The 27,884-nt window shown below is 51.8% G+C and overlaps 2 protein-coding genes across 6 annotated transcripts; one reads left to right on the plus strand and one right to left on the minus strand.

Annotated features, from left to right (window-relative positions):
• Positions 1-936: 936 nt before the first annotated feature.
• On the minus strand, positions 937-27,864 carry KLF10 (Kruppel like factor 10). 3 transcript variants are annotated; one of them, XM_040588344.1, is made up of 4 exons: positions 24,801-27,864; positions 4,318-4,557; positions 3,344-4,214; positions 937-2,427 (listed from the first exon to the last, which is right to left on the minus strand). In XM_040588344.1, exons 2-4 carry the CDS (start codon positions 4,546-4,548, stop codon positions 2,168-2,170), a joined length of 1,362 nt encoding a protein of 453 aa, XP_040444278.1. In that variant the 5' UTR covers positions 4,549-4,557; positions 24,801-27,864; the 3' UTR covers positions 937-2,167. The 3 variants fall into 3 exon arrangements, with proteins under 3 accessions (XP_040444278.1, XP_040444277.1, XP_040444279.1); XM_040588343.1 differs by lacking the exon at positions 24,801-27,864 and adding an exon at positions 6,489-6,597; XM_040588345.1 differs by lacking the exon at positions 24,801-27,864 and adding an exon at positions 6,329-6,439.
• On the plus strand, positions 6,693-24,792 carry LOC121085564 (translation initiation factor IF-2-like). 3 transcript variants are annotated; one of them, XM_040588349.1, is made up of 4 exons: positions 6,693-6,771; positions 16,827-16,943; positions 19,644-19,732; positions 19,814-24,792. In XM_040588349.1, exon 4 carries the CDS (start codon positions 23,458-23,460, stop codon positions 24,490-24,492), a length of 1,035 nt encoding a protein of 344 aa, XP_040444283.1. In that variant the 5' UTR covers positions 6,693-6,771; positions 16,827-16,943; positions 19,644-19,732; positions 19,814-23,457; the 3' UTR covers positions 24,493-24,792. The 3 variants fall into 3 exon arrangements, 2 of the variants coding, with proteins under 2 accessions (XP_040444283.1, XP_040444282.1); XM_040588348.1 differs by having other exon boundaries at positions 19,647-19,732; XR_005827105.1 differs by lacking the exons at positions 19,644-19,732; positions 19,814-24,792 and adding an exon at positions 17,694-19,637 and having other exon boundaries at positions 16,827-17,648.
• Positions 27,865-27,884: the final 20 nt, after the last annotated feature.

Genomic DNA, 27,884 nt, shown 5'->3' on the forward strand with positions numbered 1-27,884 from the left:
CTTATACCCATGAAACGTAAAATACCTTGAAGCAAGACGGCGGGGCAGGACTCACACCGCTGGGGAAGCATCTCTTTTGCGTTGGGCTGCAATGGCATATTCCCCCCGGGAACAAGCAGAAAGGGCAGTGACTCAGGTTTTCCCTGCACAGGGCACTGTGTCAAACAGGATAAGGTAAGGGAGTGCCCCTGCCTAGAACGCCCTGCAGGGAAGGGCAGTGGGGGCCAGTGAGTCAACAGCCCCACGATTGTGAAATGTGGGGATCCCTGCAGGCAGGGGAGTCAGAGCAGGAGGCCGAAGAGCCCCACAGGAGCGGTACTAAGTGGCCATCCCCTGCACGCAGGCAGGCAGCAGAAAGCAGAGAAACTGTGCTGGGAAGGTAAACCCTCACCTCCCTGCCCTCTTTCCTGGGGGGGGGGCTCCCACAGGAGACAGCTCTAATGGGGCGGGCAAGCCTGGAGAAGAGTGACAGTAAGTGCACATCTCTGCCAGTGCTGCTGCGTTCTGGCTGGCCCTGGGCAATGCCACGCTGCAGGGCGGCAGCTACCACCTCCACCTGATGGAAAACGGGGCAGGGTTCCATCCTGGGGGAGACGACGGCACAGTTCCATCACCAACAGAAAGGAATATTTTTCACCAGTGTTATAACGTCCCACATAAGCACATTTAGTTTTGGGTGCCTGAAGAAAAGGAAGGGAATGAAGAGCAAGGAGAAAAAAAGAAAACCAAAACAAAAAGCACAACAAAACAGACCTTTAGGGTAGTAATTGCAGGCTTGAGATTCCACTCCTGTGGGCCTTACAGAGCTTAAATATCAAAAGTTAAGAGATAGCTTTTCATTGGTCAGGACTCGTTAATGACTATATTCTGTTTTGAGGTTATTATCCTTGGAAAAGGGGTAAGTTCTGTTATGAATTTAAAAAAAAGAGGTCTGCATTAAAGAAAATTGATTTTATTGTAAACAAAGTATAAAGTACAACATAACAAGTGTGCAAATCTTTAAAGTAGTCACAAAAAGCATATCTAAAACACTATTTAAAAACTGTTCACTTTCTGGTATGTGTCCTCAACATAATATGATAAAATAGAAATAGTGAAAGTTGATGCATGATTTGTCACAAAAGCTACAGTTTAAATTCTAGGCTGGTGTCTTTACTGCCTCATTTTACTCTTTGAGTCACAACTTTCTAATTTAATACAATACATAATATATCCATTTCATTTTTAGTATAAACCATCTTTCAAAGAATAACATGATCAAGAAGCCCAAGACTCCTGGGTTTCTTCCTTAATCAACCCGAATAGTTTACAGTTACAATGTTTCTCTTAAAAGTGCACTGTATCAGTTCATGAAAAATGCAGTGGTACATACTTTGTGTGAAGGTATAAAGGAAACCATAAGCAACACAAAAGCAGAAGCATCATGATGCCCAATTGTAATAATCACAAAGCTTGCCAAAGAAGCTGGAAAAATATTACAAAGCTGATGAGGATTCAGAAAAGTGCCTACCCTCCAGCTGCCCATGCGGTGCCCCTGAATGCCCACCCCAAGCCCCCCTGGACAGCAGTATAAAGCTGGGTGTGTTACACACCCCCAAGCAGGAGGACAGGTCTAAGATCTCCAGGAGCCTGGCACCACATCATTGCTTATGACAGGGCCAGAGAACGGACAGGAGGAAAAGATTCCTACCAAGAAAAGGTGGCAGAAGTAAGAAAACTGATTTAGATTATCTTATGTGAGCGCGTCCTGGGCTGTCAAGGCTGTGCCCGTACATTGCTGTCTTCCTGGTCTGTGCTGTACTGAAGACTGACAACTGAAAGTTAAAAACAGAGTTGGTCTCAAGTGTCAGCAGCGAACCTTCAGTAACACTTACATGTGACTGATCTAGAGTATATAGGAATAATTTTAAAAACTCAAAACTGGCACCATATGCGCTGCTCTAGACCCTTCTCTCTTCTTACCAGTGCAAAAAACACTCGCTATTCCAGTCAGCCACCAGTTCTCCCTGCAACATTTTCTGTGACGGAGCACAGACTGCCTTTGCTTCCCTGCTGCATGCCATCAGCAGCTGGCGTGGGGGAACCGCAGACCAGGAGCAAAAGCCTTTTTTCAGCTGGCATATCCCAGCAACAACAGTTAATCCCACTGTCTTCAGAGTAAGTTCTTTCACTGTGCAATTGCAGATGTTGGCGGCACGGCAATATCGTTTAACTTGCTCACTTCCATTTGCCAGTTTGGTAACTTCTTAGCCGATAAGTGGCGACGTGCGTGCTTCGTTAAGTGGTCGCTCCTCATGAACCGCCGCTCACACATTGGGCAGGCAAATTTCTTCTCCCCAGTATGTGTTCTGCGATGGCGAGACAGTTCATCAGACCGTGCAAACCTTCTCTCACAGCCTTTCCAACTACAACTAAATGGCTTCTCTCCTAAGAGAAAAAAAATGACAAAGAAAAATACCCCATGAGTACTAAATGAGCAACAAACACCACTGCCTTGACTGGCAGGATGTGACTTCTTTAAAGAAAAGTTTCTGTTACGATGGTTGAGCCAAAAGTCTACACACCTATTGTTTTTGTATGTATGAAATGTGAAAAATCGTTCATATGCCGCTATGTGAACATGTGGATTTGCAACCCTCAAGGCTAAGTAGTACAAATGGTTAACAATTCTCTGGAACCAAATAGTTTGAGATGTTCTTTACCTCTCCAGACAGTCGATTTTAACTCTCAGCTCCCCATGAACTGCAGATTACAACAACTTAGCATGCCCAAAACTACCCTCTGAAATGCAACCTGCAATAATGTTTTATGTAACAGTACTCTGGTAGCGCACTGTGAGCCTGCGTGGAAACAGATGTGGCTCTTCCTGCTACTGCGATTAAAAGCTGAGGCACAGAGAAGTTACTCACTAAAATAACTGAGGTAGGAATAGTTCGGAGTGGATCCTTGTATTCTTTCATAAAAGAATCTCATAAGTTTTACCCACTTCTAATGAAGGCATCCTTGAGGCAAAGCCTAATAAGGCGTCTTTAACTCTGGAAAAGCATACTCTAAATTGGGCAAGGCCTTGCTTCCACACTAGTTAAGGAGTATTACTGAATGCCTTCTGACATGAAGCAAGTCCAGCACAAACAAACTGCTGAGTCAACTTCCCCTCCGGGAGATTTCCTGTCAGCAATCAGGCAGTATTATAATGCATGCTGAAAAAAAACCACCCAGTATTTCATTGCTGCCCCACAATTTGTTCCATGAACAAATCCATTAATCGCTAGAACCTTAACAAGTTGTGTATACAGTTGCAATTTTCTACATTAATTTTTAACATCCAGCTACAGTAACCAACCTGTGTGTGTTCTGACATGAGCCTTCAAATGGGAGCTCTTGAAGTAAGTTTTCCCACATCCTGGGTAGCTGCAAATGTGACTTCTTATTCTTGAAGAATCAGCTGGAGGAGTGGTTTTTGCTGCAGAAGGGACAAAGCCAGGAGCAGGGGCAATGGGAGAGAGTCTCGTGCCATTTGGACTAATCATGGGAGCCTTTGTGCTCTGCACAACTGGCTGGGGCACAACAAACATGACAGCACCTTTAGGAACTTGGGTGCCCATGAAGACCATGGGCTGACAGAGAGCCGGCTGCTGACTTGGCGTGGCGTTGGGCACTACAGCCGTCACAACATTGTTGTTTGCAGGTAATGGGACCATCTGACAAATCACTGGCACGGGGGGGGCTCCGCTGCCTGGGGCAGGGCATGGCGGTGCCACTGCCTGCTGTGCTGATCCAGGGACAGGCTGATGCCTGCTGACTGAGGGCTTTCTCAAGGGCAGTGGACCAACAGCTGGTTCTGCAGATTTTCCTTCTGCCACCGGCAGTTCACCGCTCTCATCGTTGGCTCTGCTCGGCACCATAGCAGAACACACCAAATGTTCTGCTTCAGCGTTTTGTTTATCGTTTGTTTCCGTTGAAACACTGTCCTGGTATTTCAGCACACTGGCTGTTCTCACTGGGCAGGTTTTGTGATTACAAAGCTGGGCATCAGCTGTGTGGCGAATAACACTTGTCGCTTGAGCTTTCAGAGGCCCAGCTGCTGGAGGCCTCTCCACCTCTCTCCGAGGTGCAGCAAGAGAAGGCTTGGCAGCCTCAACCAGGGACTTGCTGATTGGATGGACCACCTGTGACATCTCAAAGTCGGAAGGGCTGTAGGGGGGGGTCAGGCACTGTATGAGGACAGAGACACAGTTAAGGGGGAGTGTGTTAACAACACATTGCCACACTAATGGTTAAAAACAAGCATGCACACGTACAAATTCAAAAACTTACAAATGCTGGTATCACATTAAAGTCTGCTGCTCCAGGAAGCAATGTCTCATCACTCTCTTCTGACATATCAGATGCTGGAGTTACAGGTCTCATTTCTGCATGTTTTTTGAAGTCTGATTTCCAGTTGCAACTCATAGAAATAAGGGCTTCTACAGCTTCGTAATCGCTTTTTTCAGGAGTATTGTTCCAGAAATACCTAGTATCTCTCTGTTTCTCAGTCATCATCTCCATTTCACGCTCCTGTTTTGGTTAGAAGGAAAAAAGGAAACTTTAAACCTGATGCCAAGTATGAATACTTTGCAGTTAATTATAAGAAGGCATTGTAAGAACCAAAGTGCAAGATAAATACAGTTGGTCGTGTTGGGGTATGCCTGTATTTTCCTGCCCTCTTTCTTATTTATATAATCTTTTAGTGAAATTGTTAGTGGGGAAATATGGACATCTGGTGCAGGTTATATATTTTCTTGAGACAACAGAACTCCTCCCCAGATCCTAAGCAACAGTTTAAGTTATTCCATATTGCAAGTGTTGCATCTGAAAGCTTAACAAAAATCCTCACACACACACCCCGGCCAAAAAAAAGGGAAGAACACAAGACTTCCTCCCCCATTCCAGCCTCCTTCCAGTTTTGGTTTAAACACTGCCCTCAGTATTGTGCTTATTTTTGACACGAGAAAGGACTGTATTGGGACTGATGCACATCTTCAAAAGGTGTTAGCTACCAAAAATGTTCCAGAAAATACTCAAAAGGTGTCTCTCACACAGGTGTGCACGCAAGGGAAATCACCCACTTGGACGACCGGAATGTGTATCGGCTATCAGACGGATGCCCACGCGGAACCGGCCCCCGCAGAGAGCCGCCTAAGCCGCGCGCTCCACCGTCACCTGCCACAGCCCTGGGATTCTGGGGGACGGCGCCCGCCGCTGCGGGCCACTTCCCCCGCCCCGCCCCACCGGGATGGTGCGGGTGGAGAAGCCGCGTCCCCCAGCAGCTGCATTCACGGGTAAGACGAATCTTTTTACTGAGACCAGGCCACCCCCGGGGGCCGGGCCGGCAGAGCAGCCCCGGCCGTCACCAGCAGCCCGGCGGCGGCCTGAGGGGGTGGGCGGGGCGCAGGGGCGGGGCCTGCCCCCGGCAGTTGGGCGCGCGCCACCTTCACCTCAGCGCAACCCGCCGGCGCTCCCCACCGCCCACCCCCCCCGCGCCCCGCCCCCGCCCTCCTCTATTGGCTCCCCGCGCCGCGCCAGCGCCCATTGGTCGGCGCCGATCGGGGCGCGGCCGGGGGCGGGGGCATGTGAACAAAGCGTGATCGGCGCCCGCTCGGCGGCGGTGTGGGTATTGCCGCGCGCCGACCTTTCACCCAGTTCCCCGCCAACCCGCCCCGCCCGCAGGAAGGCAGCCCCTCCCCGGCAGAGCCGCGCCCCGCCTCCCCAGGGCCGGGCGGGGGAAAGCCCGGCCGGGGCAGCCGCGCCGCCTCGCCTCGCAGCGGGCGGGGGCCGGGCGAGGGTCAGCGGCGCCACACCCGGCGCCTCCCTCCCCGCCGCGGGGGAAGGGAAACGGCGTCCCCGCGGGGAGCGGGTCCGCGGCTCGGCTCCGCCAGCGCCCGCGGTGTGCGTGGGGGACGGCTGGCTCTCCCCCGCTTCCCGGCCCCCGCACCGCCCACCCCGTCCGGGCGGCGGGCCTTGCCTGACCCCGCCGCGCCGGGATCCCCCGGCTGCTTCCTTCCCCCTCCTGCCGCCACCGCCCGGCACATGCGGCCGCGGAGCCGGCCGCTCCCCTGCGCGGGGCGCGCCCGGGCACGCACACACAGAGGCTGCCCGGCGGTGCCAACGGGTTCCCGGCAGCTCCTCTCCCTCCCCTCCCGCGGCTCTCCGCGCCCGCCTGCCCCCCGGGGGCTGTCCCCCGGCTCCCTCTCCCTCGCCCGGCAGCCCCGCTGCCCCCGCCGCGACTGCCCCCTCCTCCAGCCACCGCCTCAGTCCGATCCCCTGCCCGTGCCGCTGTCCGCTGTACCTCCTCTCGCCCGCACCGCCGGCCGCCCCCCGGCGTCCCTCGGGATCCCCCTGTCGCGCCGTTCCCACCGCTCCGCACACCCCAGGGGTGCTACAGTCGCCTTCGCCCCCCCCCCTCAACGCGGGGTCCGCAGGCCCGCCGGGAGGGGCCGGACACTCACCGGTGGCGGGAGCCGAGGCTGACCAGAGCCCGCGCCGCCGCCGCTCTCCGCCCGCTGTCTTTTATTTTCCTCTTTTTGTTCGCCGCTCCCCATTCAGGTGGCAGCTCCCCCGGCCCCGCGCGAGGAGGGGGGCAAGGGGGTGGGCGGGGCTCCTGGCCGCTCGCCGCCAATCACCGGCAAAGGTGTGTGAGGCGCCCACCAATGGGCGCCCGGCGCCCGCGCGTGATCGGCGGCTGCCCCGCGGCGTGGCCAGTGTGTCAGCGCGGCGTGTGCGCGGCCCGCGGTAAGTCCCCGCCGCCGCCGGCTGAGTCAGGGCCGCCCCCTCCCCCCCCTTCCATGTCCCCCCCGCGGGTGGGAGCGGCGGGGGCGGCCCGGCGCTTCCTCGCGCATGAGGTCACGCGGCGCGGGGGGGAGCAGCCTCCCCGGCGCGGCCCCCGCCCATCCGCCCGCTCCCCGCCGCGCCGAGGTGAAGCGGGGCCGTGGGCGGGGGGCGAGGGGGACGGCCCGGCCCGGCCGCTCCTGGGGCCCTTCAGGGCGGAGGGAGCTCGGTGGCTGGGCGCGCCCGGGTGCCCGCGGCCGTGTCCCGGAGTCACCCCTGGCCCCCGCCGGGTGGAGGCCGCGCGTGTGGGGGGTTGCTGCCACGCGTCGGGATCCGCCCGGGTGTGCAGGCCGCAGCCGGCCGGGGCGGCCCTTGAAGGCCCGGCAGGGCCCTGGCCCGCTCCCGAGCGCTGCCGGCGTCAGGGGGAGAGCCCTGCGGCGGCCGGGAGCTCCGAGGGAAGCCCCGGCCCCGCGGGGCCTGCAGGCGGGTCGGCGCCGCAGGCCCGGGCGCGTCGCGGCTGGGCGGTGTGCCGCTGGAGAGCAGCCAGGCCCCTGGGCTCCTTCGCCCGGCTTCCCGGCAGCCGCCGCCCGGCTGGCCTGGGCAACCGCCGCCGGTTAGCGGGGTCGCAGCCGGGTACGTTACGCTGCAGTCTGCGGCGCTCCAGAGGGGCCAGAGCTGTTTGGTACGCTCTGCACCAGAGCGTAAGGCGGATTCTTTTTCCTGTCAGAAAGCTGTAATAAAAGCAGAAAAGGTGGTTGCGACTGTCAGAAGTGGGATTCCGAGCCAGGCTGCAGATGTTGAGTGCTGCTTGTGCCAGAGTGCTGTTCTGCTCTAGAAATACTGTTGATACTTTGTTAGGGTTCGGTCCCATTTCTCCTATTTATTCAGCTTCACTTTAGAGATCTCTCCTCTTCCTCCTGTGCAGTGCAGCCTCATTTGCTCAGAGCATTTTTCTTTATGTTTTCCTTCTTCTAAGATACGACTGTCTTTCCCCTTTTCAATGGTGTCAAGGTCTAGTCTTCTTTTGTTCTGCTTAATTATTCTTCCCCTTGTCAGGCGATCCCAACTGATAGAAGGGGTCTGACAGCAGGCTATGCCCTCCTGTAAGTTGCCTGGAAGCCTCCCAGAATGCTCAATTATGTCTGAAAGTGGAAAAAAATGCTGCAAGAATAGAAATCAAGCAGTTTCTTCAGTCTGAAGAAAGAATGAGAATATAACAATTGCAAAACACAAGCACAGAGTAAAATATAATTTTAAACAATCCTTAGTTCAAAGACTTGTGTATTGATAGGGGAGTGGTAATTCTATTCTCAGGAAGTCACTTTTTTTCTGATATCACTTTAATTCTAGCATTTCCACCAATGCATTGTACAGCTGGAATTGCTGTTAATTGGCTTCACACTGGTACCCCTTACAAATCTGGTGGTGGGGTGCGCTCTCCTGCTGTGCCCCCCTGCACCAGACTGCCTCTTTCCTCACTGCTGCAGCTTCCGCAGTTGTCACGTCTGAGAAAATGTGCCGACTGATGGCGGGAAATCTGCATCTCCCATCTTCTGTTTCTGTTATGTAACCTGAGTATGCCTGCCTTTTGGCCAGATTTTATAAGATCCCTGCAGGGAAACTGGTTGGCTTGACTGCCTTATTTAGAGGAAATTCCCAAAAGAGAATGCACTTCAGGATGAAATCCAGATCCTTTTCACTAGTAGCAGCAAACAGTTGTTTACAGATTAATCCACTGGATCCCACACCTCTGAGTGTCTTACCAGGAGAAAATGTGTTTACTGCGTGTTTCCCATTGAAATCAACAGGAAAAAATGTTGATTAAATGGTTGCTTGACTCCCGGAACATGCTCTCCTTTGCCAAAAGGTGCTACCGTCACGCGAAGCACGGCTGGGGAGAGACTTCTTGGCTCGTAAGTGCATCTGTCTGCATCCGCTTGGGCTGAAAGAAAGCTTGCGGAACTCATACACAATAGCTCTTGGTGAAGTTCTGTGTTTTCCGTTCATGGCAGGTTCTGTCATGTTTTTTTGTGCTTGTAATTGTTTTTATTTAAAATGTTTTGAAATACCTTTTGAAGTGTATTATTGCCCTAAAAATACATTTGCAAAACTTGCACCAGCATTGCAGTTTAGCCCTACATGATAAATTCACCTGCAAAACTTACAGCTTCTTTCTGTCTGTACATCGGCAGAAAATTAGGCAGATTTTTGTCGCTTTTTTTCACCCTTACACGTGTGTAATGCATATACACAAAAGTTCTACTGATACAGCGAGAGCTTTAGTGTTAAAAATCCAGTTGCCAATGTGAACTAAAGGTCTGTAACGTGAAATAGTGTTACTGGTTTTAGTTTGCTTGCCATTGGAGGATGTTGGAGGTATGTGCTGGACTACTTGTGGAAGATAAGGTGAATCTGCAGTAATTTTCTAGGAAGTAGTAAACTGCTTTTTGGAGAAAACACAATATAAAATGGGAAGATGAAGAAATTAGTATAGCAACATTTGAGCTGGATCACATGCCTTTTAGGTTTGTCGTAAGGGTAGTTTTTAGGGGACACTGAGTGAGACTGTTGTAAATTCTTTGGAGTTTTGGCTGTATCTCAGTTTATACAACATGAAGTAGGATGCAGCCCAACAGAGACAGGTACTTCTGGACTCAACTGTGAGAAAATAATGAAGGGCTGACTTGCAATATCAGCTCCCGCTTCAGGTGGCCTGTTCTGTTTTGTTCTTTTCCTGCTCTTACTTCTCCCTCCTCTTGTCCTTGCTTTACCTCCTTGTCCACACTCACTTTGGCTTCTCAGTAACACCTCTTGGCTCTTTGCCTTTGTTGCTGTGGGTCCTGCAGGATCACCCTTGCGGCACCCCTTCCAGTGGTCGTTCCCCACTAGCCCTCACAGCTCGCCTTTCCCAGTTGTCAGTCTCATGTGCCCTTAGCACACACACCACTGATTAATATTTAATACTTCTTAATCCACCTTCCTTCCCATGACATCCATACTGCTTTCACTACATGAAAACCTTTCCCCGTAGCTATTCCCAGTGCGCCTGCCAGAGCCTGCTCCGCACCACCTACGGCCATTCATACCCGGCCACCCCCTCACCATTTCTGGATCCTTCCTATTGGTTTCTCCCATCCAACACCTCCAGCCACTCCAACCCAGGTGCTCCCAGCTCTGCCTCCCCAGCTGCCATCTTTCTTTCCTGCATTTAACCATCTCCTTTCAACTGTAATTTTCAGAGCAACCTTCTGCAGCTGCTCTTCCCTTCAGTCTGCTCTCCTGGTCACCCAGGAAGCCTTCTGCTCATTCTCCCTCCACCTGTTAGAGTCTCTTCTCACCCCTGGGGTTTGTCCCCACCGTGTCAGTGCTTGTCTGCTGCTGCCACTGTCCAGGTGCACAGGAACTTCTGGCCCGGCACATTTTGCCTTACACGCTGACCAGCTGCCATCAAAGTGCACGGAATGGCTGGGACCGGACCGGGAGGTCAAAATTCTTCCTACATTTCACCTTTTGAGGGCCTTTGAGCCACATCTTCAGATGAGGTCTGGTGCTGATTGTGGTATTTGACAGGGAGTATGGGCTCTAGAAGAGACTGCCTGGTGGCCTGCGAATGACAGGCATGCGGCTGCGATGAGGACTTTCTGTGAGAGGGGCTTTGCTGTGCCTGTCCTCCACAGGCAGGCTTGACTCATCTCAGCAGTGTGTCCTGTAGCAGCATTGCTAGCAGCTGGCCTTGGCCTGGGAAGGAAGCAGTCCTTGGAAGTGGGGAGACCTAACTGCTCCTTGACTCCCATACCCCACAGGAGGCTGGTGTCCTCCCACAGACCTTCAGCCCCTTCTGCGTGCACAGCCAGGAGCCGTGCATCTGTGCTGAACTGCTGTACCCTCCCTTCTCTTCTCCCCCAGCACTGACATAGCCTGCCCTGTGCTCTGCCTGTGAACTGCAGGGCAGAACTGTCAAAACCACCCCTCCCAAAAATAATCTCTGCTTCAGAGGCTGGAAAATGTGACGGCTCATTTTCATATGCAGAGCAATGCAGTGGGTGTTTGAAAGCAGCTGAGGCTGAGGGGGTGGCCAGGGAAAGGCAGCTCTGCAATGGCAGGAAAGTGGCAGCCGGGGAACATGAGAGGAAGGACGGAAGGAGGGGAGCAAACCGAGAATGAGGAGGGGGTGGAAGGAGGGCCGGAGGCAGCAGACGGTGAATTCAGGGCAAGAGAGGATTGTGCAGTGTGGAGTTGTTCTCTTTTCCTTGGCACACCTACTACTGCTCGCCTTCATTTATTAATAATTGGAAAAGTGTCTCTGCTGCTACAGACAGCAGTTGCAGAGCTTTATATATCAGATAACTGGGGTGGTGGAGCATGTAATTGGCAACAAGGTAGCTTGTCTCCGTTTTTTGTCTCCTCTTAAGTTCTTTTCCCTTCTTCTTCATATTCCATTTTCCTTACACCTCCCAACCTTAGGAAAAAGCTGCTTTGTCCTGGTTCTGCAATTGCTTATTAGAATACCAGGTGAAAATAAGAACTTTCTTGTCATTAAGACTTCAGTGTATGGATTTTAGTTTGCTTTAGCAGTCTGATTGCCAGACAGAGCAAGCCCTGTTTGGCTGGAAGCACCATGTTCCTCCCCAGCCCTACATGATACTAACCCCAGTTTCTGCGTATGTGCATTTTACACAGTATTGCTCACAGCCCTTTTTCTCTGGAGCATTTGTGGCTGTTCCTGAGTCACCACAGTTCCAGTCCTGCCGTGCCTGCTCAGCACCGTTCAATGGAAAGCTTCAGAGGCTGTTAGCCGCACTGATGTTTGCACTGCTGCTATAGGGGACAGCCTGGCAAGGGGAAAAAAACCCTCAAACACCCCTAATGAAGCCTAGGACAAGGAAGAGAAACTTCTTTTGGGCAAGTGATCAGTTCTCAGTGAAACTGATTTTCTCTGGCAATCACTGAAAGCAGCTAAAGCATCACTGTCAGTTCACATGTATTTTCCATTCAATTTCCCAGAGAAGCTGGGGATGTGGTTTTCTGCTGCCCAGGAGAAAATGGACATGTCTGGGTTTTTCGTTGGGAAGATGTTTAGGATTTTGACTTTTAAGCACTTGTGGGTTATTTACGTATGCCTATTACACTGTATCTTAAGTTTAAATTTCCCAGAAAACCACTTATCCAGCCTGCAGGTCATATTCTTCTGATGTGGAAAGCTAAATTGTCATGGGATTGAGGAAGATAAATTAGGGAAGAGAATTGGCAACATGGCTGTTAAGTCACTGGCCAGCTGTGCGATTGCAGTCCTGTCCAGCAGTCTTAAGGATGAGGCTAAGTCAGGGGAAACTCCAGTCTCCTGAATTTCACCCTGCTCTTAAGAAACAGCTCTGTTATCTGTGGCTTATCACAGCTTTGGCGTGCAGAATTAGAAAGCGTTTTAAGTTGCTCCTTTATCCTAAACTCTTGGCTTCTCCATATTAATAAGCAAGAGCCATTTTCCACTTCTTGTAATGGGACCTCAAGGGGTACTTTTAACCTCAGGTGTTAGGTGTATACCTGTTTCACAGAAAATGGTGGGATAGATTTTAGAGCAGAAAGAACCTAGGTGAATAAATGATTGCCTCGGTTTCCACCGAAGATTGTGAGAGTGTTTCTGTTCAGTTCTTTCAGTGCAGGATCAGGTTATATGCCAACCAGAACTTTCCTGGGGTCCTATGGCTGCTACAGGAACTCAGTTCACTGGACAGGATGATGGTACCAGCTACAGTCCTGCTTCCCATTTGTCGTTTTGGAAGGTCAGCCAGAACAAGTGTCTGGTCAGTGCAAACCAGCCAAGTCACATACTCACTGCATGTCTTAGTCCAAGCAATCCTGGGAATCCTCTATAGTGGAAATGAAGAGTTAATATCGGAATGATTTGTTGATTCTTTCCACGTGGATCATGGATCATGCTTCCTATTCCACTTCCCGTGGTGTGACCATGTGTTTATTTTTGTTTAGTATCTTGAGTGGTCTTTCTCCACTTCTGCGATGCTGGTGATTTTGTTGATACCTCTAGTAAAAGGCAACATTGTTGGGTCCTATGTGTGATGTGGAGATACGCCATTTCACAAGAACATGGATACCTCTGGAGAGCTGTGGAAGAGTATGGCAAAGTGGCATTGTTTATTTGCAGACAGAGCTTGGAAAATACCAGAAAATGCTTTCAGCTTGTGAGGGTGACATATGGGTCTGTATGTTCCATCACTTTGAATGGTGCATTTAATATATTCAGCATTTTCCCAGTGTCATGATTTATTTAACTATTTAGTATAAAACCAAACTGATCAATTTGAATTTCTGCTAACAAAATGAGATACTGAGAAGCTGAACTGTCATCCAGTAAGATGAGAAGGAGACAGCCTCTAAGCATTGTAGAATGAGCTTGTATAGCTTACAAAGCCATCTGTGTGTGCTATGGTCAGATAAATGTTTTTCCCAGCAGAAGCATTAGAAACACATTTTTGTGCTTTTTCATGCCAAAACAGAATTTACTTGTTACACAATGACTTAGTGGTTGCTGCATTTCAAGGGTTCTTCTGATGGGCTAACCTTGGAGGTGCTAAGGAGATGAGATGGTGGTGTGGTCAGGGCATCTCTTGTGACATACCAATATGGACGGTATAGAAGTCAGCAGGGACAGCTTTGCCTTTCCTCCTTACACAGGTAATGGTATTTCTACACCTGCCATTATAGGTATTTTGATAGAAGTCACGTGAATGAAGGTCCTTCTTTTCTTTCAACCTATCTACCTTTAATAATTTTTGAACTATTGGCTAGTTTCAGCCATGAGATGGAGATGTTGGTAACTTCTGCGGTCCTAATTAGTTGATGCTAATACTTGATCCCAACCCTAGTGCATATTTCTCTTAGTTCATGTTCAAGCAAGCAAATAGTCTCTGCATAGGAAAATGCAGGTGCAAAAATGCGTGTAGCATGTCCCGCATGCACCACAGACTAAACTGCATCCTGTTTGGTTCCCTGCACCCAATATGCTCCTCCCATATGTGTTGGCTGGTCTTCAGCTCTCCCATATCCCGCTGCCGTCTCTTGCCAGATGCCTGGCTCACATACCATGCCCGTGGCATCATGGTATGAAACACCACTGGCATGTCGTTAAGCAATCTACTTGCTATTAGTAATTGATTTCGGTTTTTTCCCCCTTAAGATGTCACAGGAACTAAGGGCAGAGGGCACACTTGAAGAATATGTGGAGGTCAAGGCCTTGTGTTTCATTTAAAGAGACATCGTAAGATTTGGAACTTTGCTGCTCAGATAGTCCCTTGGCAGCAATATAATGATTGAGCAATACTACTTTAAATTTTTAAAACAAGAGTCTATGTGAAAGCCAGCTTTGGTGCTGGTCAATGCGAGTATCTCCGCTGTGATCTCAGATCTTTGTGAGGGGCTACAGAGGAGATCCCTGTTCACTCTTCAGATGCACAATGTGCAGAGATGGTGTTGGCTTTGTCAGAGACCACAGGGGGGACACCCCCATCAGTGGGGTTGCCTTCGTGAACAGAAAAACTTGCCTGAAGATTTCCATCAGGTGTGCCAAAGCCCTGGGCTCTGCAGATCCCTGTGCGGTGGTTTAGCTGGAGATCGTGCAGGTTATGCAATGTGCAGCCCATCCCAACCACCTGCATGGCAGCAGGGTGCTGGCATCTCACTGCTCCCTGAATTCTCTGTGTGCCTCACTTTGCTCTTGCAGCTCAGTTTTGGGGACATGCACCTCATTCCCACAGGTCCCCATGGGAGATATATACTCTGATCTTGCAGCTTACTGTTGGAGAGAGTAATTTCTGTCCCGCAGCTCGTCACCTGCACACTGCACCTTGGTCACACAGTCATTCACTCTACAGGAGCTGCAGTAACAAGGAGAGGGGTACTGTGGGCCCTCTTTGAGGTGACATGCAGAGCGGCACCTGGACCTCAAGGAAGCTCCTCTAGAAGAGGGCACTGGCTTGTCCATAGTAGACAGGGCATGCTTTACTGATAGAATCTGCGTGCAGACTGAGCTTGTGTAGCTGGTTATGGTACCCACGACTCTGCAAGTGATTGCCAGCCTCCAAAGGGTGGTGGTGATTCTCTGGCTGGTTGAGATGGTGACCCAGTGAGTGATGTGCCAGAGTTAAAGGGCTGGCAGGCAGGCAAGCAACTTTGTAAAGACCTCCTCAAGCTGAATCTTCCTGTGACTTCTGTCTCCCTGGTCCAAGATCTTCCCTCCATGAGGGGAAGAAGGGATGGTGGTTCAGGTCAGTGCCTGGAAGGGTCGATCTATAGGCACATTTCTCTTGCAAAACAGCCATGGAGGGCTGTGGAGTGTGGCCTGTGCGAGTGAGTGCGCTGGCGTGGGAGGCTGAGGAGGCCTGGGGGGTGGGAAGTATACTGGCATGCTCCCGCTTAACCGCTCCAAAGGACCCTTGTTGTGAGCAGCTGGGAAGCGAGCCAGTTTGCACTGTTTGACCCTGGGCCCAAGGTTGTTCACGGGTTCAAATAGCAAAGTGAATATAAATGTACCCAGAGTCACTATGGGTGGAGTTCATCTAAGATTAGGTGCTTATAACACAAGCATCTGTTTTTATAGTTCTTTTTATAGACAGTGGAGTGCTAGTAAATATAAACCACAGGGTTCAAGCATGTTTCATTTTTCCCTGATGTGGTATGAATTGCACGCTGAGTTGTGTTGACTCCATCCCCTGTGCCGATAACGGGAGCCTGGGCAGCTGCCACAGGTGGGTGAATCTACAAAGTAGGTGAAGTGAGGCGAGATGGGTCCCACCATGAGTGTCTACAAGGCCAGCGAGAGCCATCGGCTGGGCAGAAGAGAGTTTCATGGAGGGGCAGACCGAGCGAGCTCAGGCCTGCCTGTTTGCTGGTTGCTTGGCATGCAGGCGTTCACGTGCATGGCTGCAGCTCAGGCACAGCACAGACAGCCCTTTGCTGCCAGAAGGCTTGGGTAAAAACTGGGAAGAGAGGAGATACTGTGACGGAAACTCAAATGTAGGAGAAGCTGAGGAAGCCTGAGGGTCTTGCAAGGGCACAAAGGAAGTGGAGAAGAAGGGATACTTTAGATTTTGAGATGAGGACGGTTTCAGGCCCTGTAGGGAGCCAGGCTCTCCCAGAGCAGCTGCCCCAGGGGACAGTTTGGTTGCCTCTGTCCTATGTCAGAAGCTTCCATTCTCCCCCATTCCCCCTAGATGTGTTACACAGCGTGGCAGCTGACTGTCACCATCTCTCAGAGGTTTTCTCTGCTGAGGGGCAGTGGCTGCTTTTTAGAAATGTACTTGTCCACCATGAATCTCTCCTTAGGCCCTTGGTCTGTCTTTTTGGGTGTAGCCATAAGACTGGGGTCAAAAGCTTTGTGATCCCTGTGGATTTCAGAGCTGATTCAGAAGTGTAGCTTGTATTTAAAAATAATTTTTAAAAGTCAGGAGAAGGCTTGCATATAACTAGCTCCATTCCTCCAGGAGAGAATCTACAGTCATTTCTTACTACTTCCAGAAATGTAAGGTTTTGTGAAATGTTTTTTTCCTGTTGCTGGGTTAACTTGAGGTGGGTTTTGCAGGTAAGCTCTATTTCTACACTAAGGAATGGCTGAAATTTGGCTGTCGCGTTCATTTTCAGCACTTCAGAACTTCCATGAAGCCTTTTCACAGATGCTGTTGAAAAGTAACCATCTGTTCTGCACTAGTGGCAGGATAAAATGATTCTTGCAAAATACTGTTTTGTCTCTCTTGGTTTAGGGACCAAAAATGCAGATATTGGTCAAAAAGAAAGAGAGTGTGATTCTGCAGTTGTCAATCCCAGTGCAGGGAACTGTTCTGAGCAAGGACTGAGAGGCAGAATGTGAAAAAGAGATCCCTACCAGAAGAAAGCTTGCATCCAGTTGTTGGTTTCGAAAAGCACTCCTGAAGACCTTCTTCATTTATTTGATGACACTGGTTGTAAAAGAAACACTGGTTGATGTTGTAACATCTGTGTTTGTTTTGCAGCTGAAACAGTTGTAACTATCAGAAAACAGCTACATCCTGCTCTGCACAGTCAAGATCATGCGCTTACCAGGAACCATCTTCAGAGCCCTTCTGAAAAAGGACATTTCCAGCATCCATGTGAGTGTGGGTGGAAGAGAAAGCAGTGAGTGAGGGTTCGTGGGTTCTTGTGCCCACAAAAGGCTTTATCAGCTAAGATGGGTCACATTTTCCACACTTCTATTCTGCCTGTGTATTCAGCCTTCTGCTGCAGGAACCTGGATGCACAGGTGGTAGATGCCATCCTCATGGGTCCTGTCCACGATCAGTGAGCACTGGCTGGGACCAGTGCTGGAACATGAGTACAGACAAAAGGAGGAAGGTGGAAGCCCTTTGGCTTCCTTTGTTCTCAGGAAACTTTGATGTTAACCAGAAATCCATGTCAACCTCATGAGACCGTCTACATTATAAGCTGTAATGTATAGTTCTCTGGAGCAGCTAACATCCATAAGAATTCTCCAGAAAGCTTTGCCTGCCCCTTGGTCGGGCAAAGGACTTTAGGTTCCTAGAAGTGGGAAGTGCTAGGAACTCCTAAAGCTGGTGTGACACCCCCTTCTTCTCCACCCCAGTGTTTTCTTCCCTGTGTGAGCTGTGTTGTCACATATCGTCAGTCTGTCACAGTTTAGGTCTGTTTCCTTACATGCAGTGAATTAAAGGTTCAGATTTCATTTAAGAGCAACTAGATGTGTTGTGAATGCTTGCAGTCATAGTGAAATCAGTGATGTACATCCTGGGCAGCACACCTATGGAAGGCAAAGCTGAGGCACATGCGTGCGTGTATGTGAAGTAAGACTCTGTGTGGAAAGCATCTGTTAAACTAAAGAAAGACAGTGTAGCAACCCATGCTGAAGGAAGCTTTATGCAATTACAATGGCACAGATGATACAGCAAAGCCATGTTTTTTAGGAGCAGACCTATGAGTGCCCCTGCATGCGCAGACCTGTCTCCCCTCTTTGGGATGACTATTAATAGCACGGGGCCCAGCCAGCCCAAACTCAAATGGTGTGTGGGTCTGTTTGGTTACTTCAGGGCTGTTTGGCAACTCTGGGTAAATGCCCTTAAATAATCTTGCTGACACTGTGTGTCAGAGAGCTTGAGGGTTTAGAAACTTTTGGGTCAGATCTGCTCTCGTTAAATAAACAATGAGTATTGATTAGATCATATGACAGACCAACCAAGCAGTATTTCAAATATTGCAGCTCATTGGAGTTCGTTTTTATGTATTTCTACACTGAGGATCCTTTGAAATAATTCCTTTGGTGAAAGAAATACAAAGTCTTTTACTCATGCAACTCTGTATACTTTTATATGCCTGGCCCTGTGCACGCGGGTAGGAGGATTTTCAAGGCTGCTTAAAGGATTTGGATGCTCACTTTGTTTGGTTTAGTTGGAGACTTGAATCCCTTAGGCAGATTTGAAAATCTCAGCCATAATTCTTTGCTTATTTTAGTACATCAGGGCAAGACCTTTTCCCTGTGAAAATAATTTCTAAGTACTCCTTTCTTGCTGCCATAAAATAAAAATAAGTGGAATTAAGTGGAATTTTAAGAAGTGTTTGTTTCTCTAGACATGTCCATTTATCTTACTCGTTTGCTCTTTGTTTACTGAGGAGGTTCTTAAGTCACAGTCTGTCTAGATTTCACAGTGAGTAGAGCAGCAAAGAGCTTGTCAGATTTAAACATACAGATTTATAAAGGCCTTTTATGATGGTTGATGATACAGCTTAAATGTCCTGGAAAGGTTTTCTTATCTTAAATTTCTCAGCAGTACAGCTATGTATCTGGCCTCAAATGTATGTCAGGAAAACACCATATGGCCCTGCCAAATGCAATACCTGCGTGCGTTCACACACATGTATTGGTTTGCAGCAGTGGGAAAAAAGCAAGGAGTGAAATATGTAAACAGAGTTTAGTAGGTGAAAGGCTGCAGGGGCCGCGTGTGCTCAGGTTACATGGGTCCCAGGCAGGAAGCTCTCATGTTGCACAGTTAGTTTTATTCCAGCAGGAAGAGGAGAGCACAGCCTGTCTCCGTGTTGCTTCACAAGGCAGCTTGTTACGCGAATCCCCGTGTCTGGCAAGGTGCTGTATATCATCCTGGTGCCCTCCCAGCTGCTCCGCTGCAAGTAAAACCTCGGCCCCCACCTCAGAGGAGGCCAGTGCAAGCAAGGGGCTTCTCTTCACATCTCCCAGTTGTTACCCATGTGGAAGCAGCTGTGGTCAGGCGGACGCCAGCCTCCTTGCCTGGTTAGCAGGGTCACACAGCCTGGTTTTGGGCTGCGCAGTGTCAGCATTGCCTTTCTGAGCTGCTTGGGTGATGGAGGGGGTGAGCAGATGGACTGCAGTATGCTGGAGCAGGCCCAAATGTGAGGAGAACAAACCCATCCTCAGACCTGACTTGGATTTTCTTGCCTCTTTTAATATTGGGTTTAACTTCTGGTTTAGGGTGACATTTTCCAGTTTTACTCCCACCAAGGAGGGGGTTTCCTTGGGAGTAACACACTGAAATAAAGAACGCCTTGGAATTTGGTTTTACTGAAGAGTGAGCAAGGGGCTGGCCATGCTTTAGGGTCACATGAAGGAAGATGCGAATGAAAGGGTTTAGACAGGTTTTTAAACGTTACTTTGCCTTCCCTGCGAGTGTTGAAATGCCATGGACCCCGGATTTTATTTTGCTTGCAAGTGCTGGAAGTGGTGCAGGTGTTTGGAAATGCTTAGAGATCATTGGTCCCCAGCAGTTAATCAAAGGCACTTTTTTCCCCCCCATTTCCTCTCTGGCTTCAAGAAGAGCTGACAGGTCAGACTTCAAGCCCTGGAAGGACCGGGCGCCCCACAGCTCTCTCTGCGACGCAAAATGCTGAGTACCAGCATGGAGTGAGTATCTGCCACGTGCCTGAAGCACCAGCACCTTCTCCTATGCTTGTATCCTATAACCTTGGGGCTTTTTAATTATAGCCTGGCACGTGGCCTTGGTGACCGGAGCAGAGCCTGTGGCTGTCCCAGATGTCTGTGGTACCTGCGTGGGTGTAAGCCCCTCCAGGACTTGGCGGCCAGGCTGAGGATGTGCTCCCTTTGCATGCTCCCAAACACCCTCTGGTTCGACTCTGGTTGATCAGGAGCAGCCACAGAGTGTGCTGGAGGCGTCAGCCCCTTCCCAGGGCCCTGCTCCCTCGGTGCCCGCCGCAGGAGCACCCCCACTGTCTGCCGGGGGCATGGGGAGTGGCGGGCAGCTCCTCTCCACTCCGAGTGGGAAGGTCTCTGCTGTGGGCTGGAAGCAGTGAGAGCAGACGCAGGGAGTGACAACGTGGTGGCTGCATCCATCATCCTTCAGGAGCGCCTGCAGAGACGGTTGCTCATCCACAACTCGTGCCAGCTCCAGAGAGGCCCGAGATGGGAGAACCACCATGTCACCCTCTGCTTTTGCTCTTTCTCTGTGGGTACAGGATAGCCTGTGAACCACAGCAAAAGGGCCTTTAGGAAATCTACTGTGAAACCCCATGATCACTGATTTTAAAAAAAACCACAAAAGCTAGAATCATTTAATAGGCCTGTTTGTGCTCATCCACAAACAATATACAGACAGTGTAAAAACTTTACATTAATTGTGAACTAGGTACCAAGCCAAACACTATGCTTTCAGCTGGAGCATTACAGTTCTGCTGTTATCAGTTTGCTCAACTGGGCAAGAAAGCTTAGTACAGAAGGTGAATTTCTTTGAAAAAAATAACAATCATCTACTTAATGCTGAAACGTCTTCTGACTTGCTGTCAGGACCTTCAGCTAGTTTGAGCTTGGCTTTTTCCAGACCAGGCTGCTTTATATGTCGTGGCACATGTCCTCAACTTCACCCTTCCATTGTATGCCTTATCTGAAACCCTGCTCCTGGGACTTGCAGTTCGTTCAACATTCAAAATTAAACGATCTCATTTGAGTGCATAATCAGTGAGATGCTGGGAGCTGTACTGGGTAAAGAAATGACTGGTTTATCAAAAGTCTGTCTTGGGGACATGCTGCAGCAGTGTCCCAAAGGCCAGCGTTATGTGTGTGTGTAAAATATAGGTACAGAGAGCTTGCAAGACAAAGTGTTTTAAGGTGAAGTTGCTACGGTATGAGACAAACCCCAGAAGCTCGAAGGGACACTGTCAGTCTGAGTTTGGGGGATCTTAAGTAGACAATGGAAAGGTAAAAAAAGTTCACACGTAGAAAGAAAATGTCATGTCATATGGGAACGAGCAGCTGAAGCTCAGCCCGCAGCATGGGAAGCCTGCCCCAGCTCCTGGGAAATCCTGGCACTGCCAGGGGAAGGTGCCAGAATGGACTGCGGCGTGGTGGTGAGCACCAGTGGCCCTGTCCCCACCCTTCTCCTCTCCCCTGCCACCCGTGGCACATGCGGAGCGGTGTCCTGCAGAGCTGAGCCCTGCCCTGGCAAGCGCACAGCTCCGGCCAGCGCGGAGTGTGCCTGTGCCTCGGCGGCTCTGCGTGCTGCTGGGCCGCGGCCAAGGTGCAGGGCTGCAGCGTGCAGGCCGTCTGCCTTCTTGCACGAGGAGGCTTGTGGACACCATCTCTTCACGGGTGCTTTAGCCTTGTGTGAGCACATGTTAGGACGCTTGGCAGGTGAGACAGAGTTCCCTCCTCTGAAACTTCCCCAACTCCAGCATCCTCCAGGGTTTTACATCGGGGCAGGAGTTTCTTCCTGCCAGAGCTGCATCTGACATAACTGGTTTGCAGATTTAACAGAGGTTGGACGCTCTGAGCTGGGGGGGAGGGGGGGAGGGGGGGGCGGTGTTGCCTCATGGTTGCCAGTGACTGCTTGGGTCAGGAGCGGCCTTGCGTGGCTGTGCAGGGCTGGTACCCAGAGCCACAGCCCTGCGTGCTGGCACCAGCGGATCCAGTCCTGAGCACTGGGGTCTGGAGCCAGACCTGTGCATGGACGGCGGGCAGCGAGGGCACTGTTGGGCTTTACGTGCCTGCCCTTCCGTAGCCGGGCTGTGGATGACTCCTCTCAGCCCGTTAGCAGCCTTGTTTGAGGTTTGAGATGGTCGAACCCCACAGAAATGCCCAAGCATTCAAGGCCCCGGGCTCAGGGGACAGGAGCTGCACCCCGGCCATGCAGGTGGAGCAGCAGCAGCTCAGGCAGGCGGGTGCAGATGGCGCGGCCGTGGGTGCAGCGGGGCCGGGGCTGCAGGCTGCCCACCGCCGCTGGGGCAAGGGTCCAGCCCTCCGGCAGCACTGGCAATGGGAGAGCCCCTGCTCCAGGGAGATTGCAAAATGGATTTGGCAGGAGCAGAGGAACAGCATGCCAAAATGCGCTAAGCTAAACCAGCTTTGCTCTGCGGATATTTTTCTTTTTTTCCTCACAAGCCACCAAACGAAACGCTGCTTTGGGAGCTGAGCTGTAGCTGGGAATCCCGTTCTGTTCCTGCCTTTCCCCCTGCCCGTGGCAGCCCAGACCTCCCTCACTCTCGCAGGATCCCACCGGGCCCGGCAGCTGCTGCAGCAGCACCACAGAAAAACGGCTCTGTGGCTCCACAGCACTCGGCTCGCTGGCCCCGAGGGTTGAACGGCTGGGACTGCCGTGGGAGAGTGGCTGGGCCTGTGCCCCGAGCCTGGCACGCTCCAGCCCAAGGGGTCTCTCCCCTGTGGGGCTGCCGGGTTAGCGGGGACCCCCTAAGGCCGCCTGAAGGGTGTTTTAAAAGCAAACATTGCAAAGAATTCTCTGGCCTTCCTCTAGCTAGCAGGGGGAAAAAAACACCCATACACTGGAAATCTATTCTGGTCTCGCATGCGTCTCAAGTGGAAAATTTCAGCTGAAGTGCTGTAGGTTGGCGGGGTTAGGGGAGGTGAGCGAGGCCGGCTGCGCAGCAGGGAGGGATGGCTCGGCTCAGTGGCGCGGGCGCCCGTGCCTGCCACGCCGGCAGGGCTGGCCTGGGCAGCAGCTGCCGGCAACGCCAGCCAGTGTCTCTGGTGGGGAGCGAAAGGCAACGTGAACCCGGGGGGAGCACGGGGGACACGGCAGCCTTCAAATGGCGTGGCAGCCACCGCCTCCGCCGTACCTCCCAGCCCAGAAAAACCTGTCCCTGGTTATCCGGGTGCTGAGGGATGTCTTTCCTCCTTGTCCTCGCCATCCCCCAGCTGCAGCCACTCAGGGCAGTGCAGCGGGCGGAGGGCACGTGGCAGGAGGCTCATCGGTGCAGTGGCCAGCGGGGCCAAGTCCCCGGCCCGCAGGAATGACATGGAGCGTGTTGCCACCAGCATTGCGCCCACGCGGGCAGCCTGGCCCTGCCGGCAGCACCGGCCTTGGGCACCGGCCTTGGAACGGCACCAGCGCAGCCGGGCTCGGGTGGGCAGCCTGCGGGATGGCCACTGCCAGGGGGACACGGGCCACCACCAAGGGGAAATGGCCACCAGCGAGGGGGCACGGGCCACCGCCGAGGGGACGAGGGCGGCTGCGGGCACCTCGGGGTCAAGGACAGCTGGGGAAGGAGGGGTCTTTGCTTCCTCGGCCTTCCCCGCGATGCTGGTGTCCCAGGGCCACGCGCCTCGGCTGGGAGCTCGCTGTCGAGGTGGTTGTGGTTGGAAAGTTGTAGTCATTTGTTGAAATGTTTAGTGGAAACGTTCATGTGGGCGTGGGAGACCTTGTGTCCCCCAGCCCCGTGTTCCAGAGGCCGTGTCCCACGGCCGCCCTCCGGCTGGTGCCAGCGCAGGCCGGCCAGGCCCCCTGCCCCGCGGACAGGACGGGTTCGGAGCCTCGGGCACCTCGGGACTCAGAAGCCGGCCCTGCCCCCCCCCGGGCCGGCGCGGCCCCAGCCGGTCAAAGCAGGTGCCGGGCGGTGGCCAGCGGCACGGCCCCGGCCGCGGAGGGTCCGTGCGGCGCGTGGCGGGATCCAGGACCGCGGGGCGATCCCGCGGGGAGAGGCCCGGGAGGTGCCTGGTCCGGCCGCCGGCCCCGGGCAAGGCCAGCCATCAGGTCACGGCGGGCTGCCCACGGCTTCATCCCTCTGGGGCTGGGAAAGCCTCGGGGCGGCGGCGGGCGGCCGGGCCGGGTCTCCGCGCTCCGGGGCCCAGGAGCGGGTCGGAGCGGTACGTGGCGGCTGCCGCTGCGGGGCCCGGAGCGGGGGGCGGCGCCGCGCGGCTCCTCCATGGCTGCCGGGCACCGCGCCCGCCCGCAGCGCCGCCGCCGGGGCCGCGACACGCACCGAGGCGCCGGGCTGGCGCGGGGAGGCGGGCGGCGGCCGGTGCGGGCACACACCCTCGGCCCCGCCGCCGACCCCCCACCGGGCCGAGATTCCCCCAGCTCGGCCCTGATGCCCCCTCCCCCGTGCCGCGGTTTCAGATGCAGCAACGCCTACGGGAGGGCTCGCCGGGTCATTCGGGGTTTTTTTAAAAGGGGGTTCACGATGGGGGGAGCGCGTCGGCCCACGGCGCTGTGGCCCCCGCCCCTGCTGAGCACGCACCGCCGCTGCCCGGCGCAGCCCTCGGCCAGCGCCGCACCCGCCTGCCCCCGCTGCTGCTGCGCCGCCTGCCCCCGCCGCTGCTTCACCGCCCGGCCCCGCCGCCGCTGCACCTCACCGCGGGGGCTCCCGTTTCAGAAGCGTGATAAACTTGTGACACAAATACCGGAGCATTTTTCTTAACGGTACAGAGAAGGGTCATGTGTAGTTGAGCAAAACATGCAAGCCCGCCCGAAAATGATGCAGGTACTCACCAAGCCACGCTATACATTCTTGAGCCCGAGAGAGTTTTCCCTTCCATTTTTGACCAAGGATCTCCCCTTCCATTGAAGGAGGGCAGTAGCACACATGTCGTTACATGATGTGCGTTTGACAGAGGTTGTGGTCTGCACCGCTGCCTACTGCAGCGCTTCAGTCAGAGAACATTAAAATAAAGTATTGTATCCCACAGAATTTACAGGGGGAATGGCAACATTTAGCAAATGACCTACCTGTAACTGGCGGCTGCTGGCGCTCAGAGCGGGGACGATGAGAAGCCGCTGGTGGGACTGAAGGCAGGGGAACCAGCTCCTGCTGCTGCCTCCCCAAAAGCTGCTCTTTTCTGACTCAGGCTGACAAACACAATTAGCTTTGTCCTGTGTAGCTGACAGGGTAATCCTACTAATGCCTCTAATTCAGATTAAAGACTGTGCAGTTGCAAAGAGATTTAAACATAAAAATATAAAATGAGAAAAAGCTCATTATTCCAAGGATAGGGACTGTAACAAGGAGGGGGTCCACAGCACTGTTACTGCTCCCCCGCCTTCCCCAGGTACACAGAGCACACAGGTACCTGCGTTCATCAGGTTTTTGGGAATAGCCCCGCAATCCCGGATTAAAAAGACCTTCACCCGCCTTCCCTCGGTAGCTGCAGCACTCCCAGCCGCGGGAAGCGGTGCCCGTCGGGCACGGGCCGCAGGCAGCATCGGAACATGCCGCTCCCTAACCAGCAAGTACTTGAAACGCACAGCTCTCATCAGGTCCTACAGCAATAAACAGCAGCAGATTGCTGTAGGGAATTAGATGCTGCTACTTACTTGAAATTTAGAATTTTAATAAAAGGAGAAAATAAAGAGTTCAGAGAGCGAGCAAGAAGCCTGCAGTTCAGCATAGTGCTTCAATCGTAAGGAAAAATTAAATGTGTGTCATCTAACACTTTCCCGCAGCACATGAACTTTCAGCTACAGTCAGACCAGTTAAGACAAACCATCCCTTGTCCACACCCACTTTTTTCTCCCAGTTCCTTGTAGTATGGGGCAGGCAGCCGGCAGGGCAGCACCCAGGGCTGTCCCTCAGGGGACAGGGCAGAGCACGGCTGTGCCCCTCCCTTGAGCAGCAGAGCCAGGGCCCTGCTGCTGTTGAGGCTTCTCTCCAGGGCTGCTGGCTTTCAGCTGCTGCCCAGTGCCTGGGCAAAGCCCCGAGCCCACCCCCCACCCCTCACGCACAAGGAGACCAAAGGCATCGTGCCCCGTGGTCTCTGTGGGAGTCAGAGCGCAAAGAAAGCCCCTCTGCAAGACTGAGCTAGACCAGAGCACGGCAGTTACCCACCATCAGGGACTAGAAGCAGGTGGGGTTTTTATCCAAGAGGCAAGTTAGAGCTACAAACCTGATTTTTTCACTGCACGCTTTTAAAAGCATGTGCTTCTGTTTAGTTTTGAAATTTTTAATTATTATTTTAAAACAAGACCAGAGGTCAAACTTATATAAGCTTACTCTGAAACACATTAACAGGCTGCTCCTCCGCCTCCCAAAAGCGGCAATGAAGAGTATACATGAAGTGGCAACACGTCCGGTGGCGGATCCAGGGCACCCACGTTTATTTTGAGCCAGGGTCAGGTTAGCCAGTTGTGCAGCTGCTTAGACACACAATGAAAAGGTAGAATCATCTGCACCTGTTCCCAAGGAATAACTGGCAGCACCAGTAACAGCATCGGCTCGGGTTGCGGCCCCAGCTCTTCCCTGGGAAGCGGTATGCAGTCTGCAGGGCTGGATCAGGGAAGCACTGCAGGCCAGAGCAGGTGGGATGTGTTCGGCGTGCACCATGAGTAATTGCATTACACACTGAAACACAGCACGTATCAGTATCAAAGAAATCCCAGCTACGGCAGCTAGCCGTGCCAGCAGGGCTACAAGAGCAGTGGTCTCAATCAACAGAAGAGTTGCAGATCCACGCTGAGCACGACAGAGCTACTTCAGTTTCTATATAGTACTTAGAATCATTCAGCTTCCACATAAGAGTAAAATTCTGAATTGCAATTACAATATAAATAGTAACACTCAGCAAATCAAATTGAAACACATACTGTGTTCAAACTCCAGGTTGCTTTTAATGGCAAACTCTCTTCAAGTACAATGCATATTTCTGCTCTGACCACTGTACCGTTTATAGAGGACTTTTTTTCAATTGATCTGTAAGTTAACATAAAACTCTCCCTAAGGCTGCATAACTGATTTCTGTTAGATTACCTTAGGCAACTGTAATTTCTATTTAATCAAAAACCATGCAGCGATCTATGTTTTGTCTAGAGAAAGACCTCAATTGGTAGACTCAGGTGTGTATCACTTCTTGAAACATGGAGATGGCTAGTAACTTTAGGTTTAAAAAAAATTAATCTTTACTCCCTTTCCTACTTCCACATTTAATTCCAGTAATAAATATTCCTTAGACTGTCTTCAAAACATAAGCCATTTTGTACTTCCTTTAGCTGGCCTGTAAAACTGTTCTCATAAGTCAAATAGAGACTTTTCCTTACTTTCAAGTAGAAGCTGATCAAGTTTTATAAAATTTGTTTTACAGAGCCAGAAGTTATGATTTCCTACCAGGCAGCACTCATGTAAAATACACTAACAAACCAAAGGGTAGAAATTTTACCTCCAACTAAAAGGTTAAAGTGTCCCCTTTGACTGCAGGATCCAGAACTTAAAGCACCATTTCAAAGCCCTGACACCCCTCTCCTCCTTCCCCCGGTTTTGAAGCAGAGGAAGTTAGAATGAGAAAGTAAGAACAGGACCAAGAAACCAAAAGGTTCCAGTAACATAATAAAGAAATCCTCTGAACAATTTCAGCAGTTCCAGTTACTCAATATAGATTGCATATGTACTTCTAGGAGTGTACTTTACCTTTAGGTTGTGGATATATTTAAATGTAAGTCCAGCATGAGAAAGCATTGAGGTTTCTGAAGACTTGTGTAGCCCTTCTCTTCAGTCAGCACTATACAGAACTAGCTCAAGTCAAAAGTTAAACTCTTCAATAAATGCCATTAAAAAAACCCAAACCAACACAACCCAAAAAAGCAACCCCAAAAGCTAAAGGTTCTGTGGCAACTTGCAGAGCTGGACTAACCCATGCTGCCTCAGGGGCACTACATGCACACTAGCCAAAGGACTATCTCCTCCATGCACATCCCTATCTATTGCAGTTTGCTGTTCGGTGTCAAGAGCTGAATCTAAGGTCATACCCCCCTGCCCCCCCAAAAAAAACAACAACCACAAACCAAACCAAAACCATACTCACACCACACCACAAATTGCCTTTT

The sequence above is a fragment of the Falco naumanni genome, chromosome 3 (genome assembly GCF_017639655.2).
Source record: "Falco naumanni isolate bFalNau1 chromosome 3, bFalNau1.pat, whole genome shotgun sequence".
NCBI classification, from domain to species: Eukaryota; Metazoa; Chordata; class Aves; order Falconiformes; family Falconidae; genus Falco; species Falco naumanni.